This window comes from Myotis davidii, unplaced genomic scaffold (assembly GCF_000327345.1).
Source record: "Myotis davidii unplaced genomic scaffold, ASM32734v1 scaffold67, whole genome shotgun sequence".
NCBI classification, from domain to species: Eukaryota; Metazoa; Chordata; class Mammalia; order Chiroptera; family Vespertilionidae; genus Myotis; species Myotis davidii.
The window spans coordinates 1,088,013-1,098,369 of record NW_006298521.1 but is presented as its reverse complement, the minus strand read 5'-3'; the positions used below and the strand labels follow the sequence as shown (position 1 = coordinate 1,098,369).

Here is a 10,357-nt window from a genome sequence, read left to right as displayed (position 1 = left end):
CTTCCCGCACTGCCCCCCGCTTGCTGGACCGGCCCTAACCCCCGTCTCTGTCACTTGTCTTGCAGCCGCTGCGAGCGCTTGCCTTGCCATGAGAATCAGGAGTGCCACAGGCTGCCTCTGCGAATAACCTACTACCACCTCTCTTTCCCCACCAACATCCAAGTGCCCGCCGTGGTCTTCCGCATGGGCCCCTCCAGCTCCGTCCCCGGGGACAGCATGCAGCTGGCCATCACCGGCGGCAATGACGAGGGCTTTTTCACCACCCGGAAGGTGAACCCCCACAGCGGGGTGGTGGCCCTCGCCAAGCCCGTCCCTGAGCCCCGGGACTTGCTCCTGACCGTCAAGATGGACCTCTATCGCCACGGCACCGTCAGCTCCTTTGTGGCCAAGCTTTTCATCTTCGTGTCCGCGGAGCTCTGAGCATTCGCTGTGGGCGCGGGGCTCCCTCTTGTCGCTTTCCTCACCCTCCTCGCCCGGCTCAATAAAATTCAGCAGGCGATCCACCGCATGCCTCGCGTGCCTTGGTTTATTCCTCGCGTGCGGGTGGGAGTCTCTGTTGCTTAATCATCAGGGTGAGCCGGGTACTTGCCACGGCCTGGTGCCCCCGGGGTGCCTGGGCACGCCTGGGAGTGGCTGTCCATGGCGGTCACTGCTCCTTCCTCCAGGGAGCCCAGGCGAGGGCAGAAGAGGCTCCGTGTGCCCTTGCAAAGGAATTCTCTTGCCCCCTTTAAGCCCAGAGGTGATGATGGAGAAGGCCCCTCGGAGACTGATTGGTGAGCTCCGTCCCCTCTCATTTTACAAATGTGAAAACCGAGGCCCAGAGAAGGGAGGGTCTTGGCCAAGGTTCCGTGGCCTGTTTGTGGCCAGGCCAGGCTTCAGGCTCCAGCTTGGTTTCCTGCTGTGTCGCTTGGAGCTGAGCATTTAACGGAAGCAGAAAAAAGGAGCATTTTCTGGTGGATGTGGCTCAGGTTGGCCGTCTCGTTTGTCCTGAGAAGCAGCCCGACCTGGTGGCGGGAAAACGCTGGGCGCGGCTGCAGCATCTTGACGCAGCTCTTGCCTCAGGGCCAGTGCCTGCACCGAGGATGCCAGGATGCGGCCCTGCGCCCGGAGGGGCAGTGGGTGCTCTGCTCATGGGGACACCCGGTCGCATCAGGTCCTTCGCTGCATTGCCTCCACTCCTGCCAGGCAGGTGTCTCATCCTCAAGAGACACGGAGAGGGCGAGCGACTTGCCCAAGATCACACAGCTGGTGTTAAAACTCAGTTTGCTGAATCCATGGCTCTGACTGTGCCTTGCTGTCACAAGACCTCCCATGTGGGCTCTGACCCACCTGCCCCTCCATCTCCACCAGGATTCCAGCCGAACCACTGACCCAAGTCCCCCATGTGCCTGTCTAGGTCCCGCATGACTTAGTTCTCGGGTGCATCTCCAGGCTTAGCTCATTCTCCACCTGCTCACTCCCTGCAGGCCACACTGACGAGCTCTTTGCTGCCGCAGGCCCTTTGCACACGCTTTGCACCCTTGGTCTGAATGTTAGTTAAACTTCAGCTTCAGTGCTCTTTTCTCAGAGGCCTTCCTTGACCCCTGGGCTTGGGTTTCTTCGGTCAGTCTTCCTCGTAATTCTTCCTTCGTGATGCTGATCGCAGTTTGCAGTGGCCATTTACCTGTTTCTCGTTCGTCTTCCCCACGGTCCAGAAAGCTCATGAAGGCAGGGACCCAGTTTGTCTTTCAGAGCCCTGTCCCTCGCTCCCAGCAAGATGCCTAGCACAGAGTGGGTGCGGTCCACGGGTTTCTGTGGAGATTAACGAAACTCCCAAGGCCATGTCTGGTACATGGTAGGCAGTCACACATGTTGGTTTCTTCACTCATTGTGAACAGTGTTCATTTGGATCTCAATACAAACAGGGAGTGAAGGTTCAGAGGGTTGTATGTATCCAGGTCATTGGTATGCAGAGCTGCCTCACTTCTGGCCGAGTCATTCTACTAAACCGAGCCCCTGGGGGACATGATGATAATCATGATCGTCATTATTAGATGGTGATAAAAACTGTGGCAGCTGACACTATGTCCTGCTTCCTGCGGGCCAGCCACCGTTCTAAGCACTTAACTGCTCCTCACAGCAGCCTTGCAAGGAAAGGACTGTTATGGTCCCCACGTCACAGTGAAGACGCGGAATGTGGAGAGCTTACTAGTAAGTCACTTGCCCACAGCCCCTCAGCTGGTATCAGGTGGGGCAGGGACACAGGCCCAGGCAGCCTGGCTCTGAGTCAGCTCCGGAGCCGTGCCCGTGCTGCCTCGAAGGTTGGAAGCCGGCAGGCTGACTGGGTTAGTCAGTGCTGCTCAGGTCGTAACTGGCCTTGTCTCAGGAAGCCCTGGATACAGCCCCTTCTGTAGTTTCCAAGCACAAACCAGGATCTTTTATTCACCAGAGAAGGAGGCAGTGTGGTGAAGAGGAGAGAGCTGGGAAGGGTAAAGGAGATAATATGTGCCAGGTGTCTAGCAAAGAGATTCCGAAAGACGGAAGATACAGCACATAGTGTTTGAAGCTCTCTGGGTCCCAACCAAAACCACACAATGACCAGATAAGAAAATGTTTAAATCCAGAGAAAACATTTACAACTACACAAGGTGATAAGGTGTCCCCATGAGTCCCCAAATACAGTCCATGCCCACCTGGCATCCATGCAGGAGAAAGCAGTGGGAGATGCCAAAGTAGTTCACAGGTATTCCCTGCAAAGTCCAGTAGACCAATTTAATATGAAAGCAAAAAGCAATTTCAGAGACAAATACTCAATAGAAAGGGAACCTGAAAGTAAAAGTTTTATAAATAAACATAACAAAAGGGATGAAAAGGCTTAAAGAGAAAGTGACAGATATTGAAGGCAGGCAAAGATCTAACATACCAATAATAGACATCTCTAAGGAACTCACCCAAAATAAGGGGGAAAGTAAATACTAACAAATAATAACTCAAAAAACTTTACGGAAACATTTTTTAAAAATTGAAATTCCATATTGAAAAAATACAACATACCCAAACATACCTACTCAGAGCAACCAACATCAAGACATAGGCCAGGTCTTTGAAGCTGCCCCTGAAGTGGCAGGAGGCAGCCACGAACCCTGCTGCTCAGAGAACCAGGCAGCCCAATATTGAACCTGAGAGAGAAAGGGGTTCGTCGTGCGGATGGCCTAATGTGACTCCTGTATGAAAAGTTACCAAGTGTTGAAGGGCTCATGCTCTTCTGTCTGATGAGGCGGAGCGCCTGTTATTAAGGCGACCAATGATATCGCTCCAGAGCCTCCCTTGAGATCTGCTTTCTTATCTGCTCTTGCCCTTGCAACAGGCCAAAGGAGCAAACTCAGACTTTGAAAAAATGAAAGTCTCACCTGCTATTCTAACACCAACCAGGTGGGTCAATGTAATCGTTTGCCTTTGGTGGTGAGTTTCATAGCCAGCGGCAGTGCCAATGCAGGACTGACTGTCCGCCTAGAAGAGGAGCTGGCTCCACTAGTTGAAGAATTGAGACGAGTTGGAGAAGTTTCTTAATCTGACAGTGGTTTGATGTCTACCTCATCTTCATTATAACAGACATGGTAGCAATCTTTAGACCACAATAATCCGTGTGTCCTTATACTCAAAGGGCCCCTTTTAGGTACAGTTTATGGACAGATTGATTGTTACCTTTATATATATATATATATACTGCCCTTGACTGGAATCGAACCTGGGACCCTTCCGTCCCCAGGCCAGTGCTCTATCCACTGAGCCAAACCAGCCAGGGCTATCTTTTCTTGTGTAGGTTTTATTTACTGAGATCTGGGGCACCACAGAAATGGTTCTGTTTATCACAGTTCCTGTGGAGTTAGTGCAGCCACCAAGTCTGCAAACTAAATGGTACTTGGTTCCACCTGAGCCACGAAGTGCTCCTCTTGCCCAGCACAGCCAGCCTGCAGAACGAAGCAGGTCCTTTTTATTGTGAATAATAACGAGGACATATTTTTTCATGTTGTTTTCTTTCTTTGCATTGAGTGTGGGGGAGATAAAATAGCTTAGTAAAAGTAATAAAATCAGGACCACCACTAAAAATAACATAGTCTAACAAAGTTATTGGACTTTAAAGAAAAGAGAAAACAAACTATGGGCATCGAGGCAAAACCAGCAAGTAACTTTTAAGGGGAAAATTATATTCTCGTCAGACTTTTTCACAGCACGACTTTTGCCAGGAAATTATGAATAATTAGAATGCTCAAGAAAATAGAAGACTAGGACCTTATGTCCAACAAAACCGTTATGTGTACAGAGAGTACAAACTATTATCAACATGTAAGCGTTAAAAACAGTTACTCATAGAACTACAACTAGATGAGTGTTACAAGAAAAAGTACAGTAGAATTGCTATGTACTCAGATAATGTAGATATAGTACATCTATTTAAAATTAGTAGGTAGAACGGAGAGAACATAGTCCCCAAATATGCTTTTTAGGTAATTAATGGTGGCAATTTTACTATTGTTATTCTGAGACTACTGTGTGGGATAAACTAAATAAATAATTTTAGGACATTCTGTCATCGCCTATGTTCTTAAGGACCAGGATTCTGATATGGAAGAGAGGAGATTTCTTGGTAAAAGAGTCGAGATTAAGGAAAATAACTGTGTGGGCCTTGTTTTTGACTCAGACGTGGTCAGTATGAACTCATGATGTATTTTATCTTCTAAAATGTCCACTGCAGCCCTGGCTGGTGTGGCTCAGTTGGTTGTGCATCTTCCCGTGCACCAAAAGTTGACCAGTTCCATTCCCGGTCAGGGCACATGCCCGGTTGTAGGCTCAATCCCTAGCAGGGGGCATGCAGGAGGCAGCTGATCGATGTTTCGCTCTCACATCAATGTTTCTCTCTTTCTCTCTCCCTTCTTCTCTCTAAAAATCAATAAAAAAATCTTTTTTTTTAAATGTCCACTGCAGAGGCCTAGAAACTGACCAGCTCAGTGGCATTGGGTATCTCTGGTATCTGGATTGTGATTTTGAAATACCATTTCCACTAAAAAAATAGAAACAAAATTAAAAACCAAACCCGAGACTTCTTGGAGAAATCGCTGGGCTGGACCACCTTGTCAGAGCAGGGGCTCCAGTTCTCCTGGGACCAATCTGATTTCCCTCTGGCCGAAGAAGAGAGCACTTGAGCTCCAAGAAAAGATAATAATTACAGTGGGTTGGAATTCATCAGATAGTTGAAGTTCTTGATTTCACACTGATATTTAAATCACCCGTGGTTAACACCTGGGTGATGATAGCGAGCTGGCTCATGACCCTGGAAACTGGTAAACAGTGGGGAAGAATCAGGCCCAGATCTTGCTCTGTGAACCACACTCTCTGGAAACCAGCTCGCATGTGAGGGGAAGTGTTTATTGCAGAAGTTTTCCAGCCAATACATGCAAAAGAAACAACAGATTCAGCACATCAGCGTTTTCCAGTCCCCGGTGAATCAGTGGGTCTCGGCCCTGAGCACAAACAGCTGCTGACGTCACAGAAAGGAAGACGACCAGACAACACGTGCCCCCTGATGGGAGACATGCCACCCACTACTATCTGGCCCAAGGGCCTGGGTCAGCGACCAGCGTGCAGGCAATGCAGGGGCCCGAGGAACATACTGAGCCTGCGAGGCCGCAGTCGGCAAGGCCAGATGTTGGAGGCTCTGCGGCTCAGACACTTCTGTTCCTTAGCAGATCAATTGTGGGAAATGAGGATGGAGAGGAAGCCTGTAGATTAAAAAGGACTTAAAAGACATAAAAATTGTGCCCTGGCTGGTGTGGTTCAGTTGGTTAGGCATCATCCTGTGCACCAAAAGGTTGCCAGTTCAATTCCCAGTCAGAGCACACGCCTGGGTTGCAGGCTTGGACCCCAGTAGGGGGCGTGCAGGAGGCAGCTGATCAATGTTTTGCTCTCATGTTGATGTTTCTTTCTCCCCTCCTTTCTCTCTAAAAAATCAATAAAAAGACAAAAAGACATAAAAAAGTTTTGCCAGGCAAGTCCAAATGACTGTGTCTCAAGATGCACACGTGTGTGATAGAAACTATGATGAAACCCAGGTAGGCGACCGCCAGGGAGTCAGGGCGGGCTTGCTGTGGGCGCAGGAGGGGTGGCCGGGGGCACGTAAATGCCCAGGTGGCTGGTGAGGCTCTCTCTCTTTGGCCTGAGTGGTGACTAAGGCGTTTGCCTTATAATACTCATTAAAGTATAGCTTTGTTTGTGTGTCACTTACGTTAGTGTGTTATTTTACACTAAAAAGATTTTTAAAATATGTCTAGCACGCGGCCTGGAGCATAGACCTGTAACACACTGCCTCTCCTCCCTCCTCCCCTCCCGTCAACTGCAGACTGACTGTGTGCTGAGCACCGAGCTGGTTTATATCCGCTCCCTGGTTTGTGACCCCGTGACCCGCCCGACTGAGGGCTCCATGGAGGCAGGGCTCGCCTGGTGCCCCGCAGCCTGGCCCCCGGCAGGCCCTCAGAACAGACTTGCTGCGCGAGTGAATGAATGTGTGTCCGCTGTTGTAGGAACGGGCTCAGTTCACGGGAGCAAAGCCTGGCTGGCTATTCACAGACACGGGTGCGGCCCTGCCCTTTGGGGCCTGTCCAGGGTGTAGGAGGGGCCCGGGGCATCCTCAGGGAGCAGCCGGGCTGTGGGCCGCAGCCCCACCTGCTACCTGCCGCCTCCCCAACCCCGTCTCCGTGAGGACGGGGTCCAACCTTCCCATGCCTCCCGTGCTCTGTCCTCAGGCTCCACCAGGAGAAGACAGACACCGTCCGCTGCATCAAGTCCTGCCGCCCCAGCGACATCAGCTGCATGCTGGACCTGGTGCACACCGTCTCCTACACCGTGGTCTCGCTGCCCACCTTCCGCGAGTTCGCCCACCCAGAAGGTAAGCGGCGACCCCATGGCCTGGAATTGGCTTGGGGGTCCCCAGGGGAGGCCATTGTCTAGGGAAGCTCCCTGCAAGGCAGCCACTCCTGGGTAGGATGTGGGTTTGGAGTTTGAAATGTAGCCCTCTCCCCGACCCCCACATCTCCTGTGTGTCCCCAGACTGCATAGCACTGGGCGGCCCAACCCCAGCCCACTCCAGCTCCCAGGTCAGGGCCTCTTAGAGGTCACAGTCACTCAGCAAATAGCGATGAAGTGTTGACTCAGTGCCAAGTGCTGGGGAATCTGGGAGGGCCTCCAGGAGGAGGTGACTTTTACCCTGGGGCCTGAGTGGTCACTAGGAGGGAATCTGGTGAAAGTGGAGAGGAGGGTGCCGAGCAGAGCAGAACCTGAAAAGGCCTGCGTGTGAGTGGGGAGTGTGGGCATCTGAGGAACTAAGCCTGGTTTCCTGGCTGGAGCAGGAGGCTGGGCAAGGCATGAGCTGAAGCAGGGGAGCCTGCTAGGGACCCACCCTGGATGGGGGGATAGATGGGCTGGAGCAGCTAGATGGGTCCAGGGAGCCAGTGCTCCCGTGCCCACCCCTGCCCGCAGGGAGCTCCTGGCCTGCCACCTGTTCACTGGGGCGGAGCCAGGGGCCTTGCCCCAGTGCCCAGCAGACTGCGAAGGCGGCCCTGCTCTGTACACTGGCTCTGGGGGTGTAACCCACGTGCCGGCGCTGGCGTGGTCTCAGCCACCCCTTCCGCTGCCGTCTCCATCCTCGGCCTCCGAGGAGCTGTCACTCAGCAAGCGGAGGCCGAGCCTGTGTCGGGCTCAGGGCCAGCCCCTGGACCCGGGATGAGGCGAACTCTCTGACCCGCCCCCCATGACCACACCCTGTGTTTCCCCATGTGAGGCCCGCAGGCGACCAGGGTGCGGGCCAGCACGTCAGCCTGGTGTGGGGGTGGCGAGGGCAGGACCGGCTTCTGAGGACGCGGTGCCTGAAGGAGCAGGTGGCCGGCCCGACCTGCTGGCTGCTCCGGGAGGCGCGGACTGGGTCGGAGAAGGTCACTGACGCGTCTGCCTCGAGCAGAATGCGGGGTCCCGCCCGACGGCAGGCAGGTCCCCCCAAAGCCCAGCCGCTCGTGGCCTCAGGGGGCGCGTCTAAGTCGGTTCCGCAGGGAGTTGGCTGTGGCAGAGACCCTGTTGGCCTCTTGGGCCCGGAAGCCCAGGCCTGGGCCTTGGAGGCCCCGTGGAGGGCACCGCTGGCAGGAGGACACTGAGCCCACAGAGGACGCCCGGAGCTGGCCCGGAGCCGGTCGCGGCAGCCTGTGCTCCAGCCCAGGGCAGCGGCCCCGCCTCTGCCAGGTGATCTGGGAGATGGCCAAGGCCACCCAGCTGCCTGCCCCCCCACCCCCAGAACAGGCTGCCCACCCGTTACCGTGGGGTGGAGACAGGCTGCCCCTCGCCTTCCTGACCCTCCCCCGCCCCCTCGGGCACCTGCCTTCCGTCCCCCTGCTCAGGAGATGCGTGAGTGACGACCAGTTGCTGCTCAGTGCTGGCGCTGACCTGGGGAAAGAGCCGGAACCTCTCCAGGCCTCAGTTTCCCTGTGGGTAGGAAGCAGGGCTGGCGCTGTGACCCCTCGGCACCCCCCGCCTTCTCCGTGCGGGGGGCTCGCTGCCCGCGGCACAGGAGCCGATACTGTGGCACCAGCTGTGAGAAAAGCGAGAGCTTCCATGTGCGAGTTCCGTGGGCCAGGAGGCCGGAGGCAGGCTCACATCCACCTCCCGGCCCCGGGCTCAGGGGAGGCCTGGGGGTCCGGCTCCGGGGCTCCCTGCTCAGGGTCCTGCCTTCCTGGTGAGTGGGCTCGCGTGTGACTCGTGGTGGGTCCGCGTGTTCCTGGTGAGTGGGTTCCCGTGTGACTCGTGGTGGGTTCACGTGTTCCTGGTGAGTGGGCTTGGTGTGACCGTGAGTGGCCACGCCTCGGTAGGAAGCAGTGGCGGGGGGTGGCTCTCAGAACCGAGGGTGGATTGGAGGAGCCGCAGGCCCGGCTGCCCCCCGACACCGTGCTCCCTCCACAGAGATCATCTTCCTCCGCGCCGTCATGCCCACGCACCCCGCCAACCACGCCGACATCATCTTCGACATCACGGAGGGGAACCTGCGGGACTCCTTCGACATCGTCAAGCGCTACATGGACGGCATGACCGTGGGTGAGTGGCCGAGACGCCCGGTCCTCCCGGCCTGTGTGCCACCCGGCGGGAAGCTTCTGGACTAGCCCAGCTGCCCGCTGAGGCCTCTTCCTAAGCCCGCTTCCACCTGTCCCTCAGGGCCCGGCTGGCACCCCAGCCCCAGCTGGTCCCGCACCCACAGGGCGCCCAGGTGGCAGGGCTCGCCTGGGGCCCGCCTCACTGGGTGTCTCACAGCCGCGAATGTCGGGCAGATCGCGGGTGAAGTGCTCGTCCCAGGCTTGGCACAGCCCCCCGCTCACTGTGAGCCGGCATTTTATTCTCGGGTGCAGTGCAGGGAGTGTCACTCGGGGAGTCAGGCCTGCGCTGTGGTCTCGCCCGGAGCTGGCTGGTCTTGCTGATGTCTGTGTGTCAGTCAGAGTGTGCGTCACGGAGCCCCCATATGCGCAGCCCTCTGCTGGGGGAGGGACCCCCTGGAGAGCCAGGACCATGGGCGCATGAAGGAGGCAGGGGAGTGGGACTGCTGGGGAGGGGACGGCAGGGCAGGGCGGCTGCAGCTGCAGGAGGTGGCAGCCGAGCAGAGCCTCAGGCGCAGAGGGAAGCTGCGTGAGTCCCCGAGTGAGCCTGGGGACCTGCTCACAGTACCTCCCAAACTGGCCCGTTTTACGGAATGTAAGCTCCGGGCACGATAACGATCGTAGCTGCCATTTGGGCTTAGAATAGACTCTGAACATTGTCAAAGCAGCTGAGCAGAGAAAGGCTAGGCCCTGTCCTCCCCTGGGCCTCAGTTTCCCCATTGTGGATGGGGGAGGGGCGTGGGCTTCGTGGACTCCAGGCCCTGGATTCTCCGGGCTGGACCAGAACCCGCCTGCCTGTGGAGGCCGGCAGCGCGCTTTGGGACGTGGCCGCCAGGTGGCGCTGTTGGACCTCAGACCGGCTCCCTGAGCCCGGCCCACCGTGGTTAAACTGGCAGTTACGCCCGTTGCCAAAGGGCCATTTATAGCAACTTTACAAGCTCTTAAATGGGTTCTCGAGTTGTAAACACGACTGAGTCATGGGGGGCTCCCCACCCCCGCTGGTTGGCAGCAGGCGTAATTAGTTAATTACAATTAATGCCCCATTAGCCCGCAGAGAGCCGGGGGAGGGGTACAGTGCCCTGTCAGCAGTCATCACCGTGCTGCCCCGGAGGCAGCCGCTGCCCCTGCCTCAGTGTCCCCCACTGTTAAGGAAAGGGCCCTGGAGGAGCCTTGAGGCACGTGGGGTGAGGACC

The 10,357-nt window shown here is 55.9% G+C and overlaps 1 protein-coding gene and 1 pseudogene across 2 annotated transcripts in view; both read left to right on the top strand.

Annotated features, from left to right (window-relative positions):
- The window catches only part of FBLN1 (fibulin 1), a 57,294-nt gene that overhangs the window by 31,396 nt on the left and 15,541 nt on the right, over window positions 1–10,357 (top strand). The window contains exons 14-15 of one of the 2 annotated variants that reach the window (XM_015570748.1): window positions 6,780–6,922; window positions 8,980–9,111. In XM_015570748.1, coding sequence (XP_015426234.1) covers window positions 6,780–6,922; window positions 8,980–9,111 — 275 coding nt within the window. Of the gene's footprint in view, window positions 1–65; window positions 506–6,779; window positions 6,923–8,979; window positions 9,112–10,357 lie in introns of those variants that run through there. The other variant, XM_015570749.1, reaches the window with a different exon arrangement.
- On the top strand, window positions 3,201–3,549 carry LOC102751756 (annotated as a pseudogene).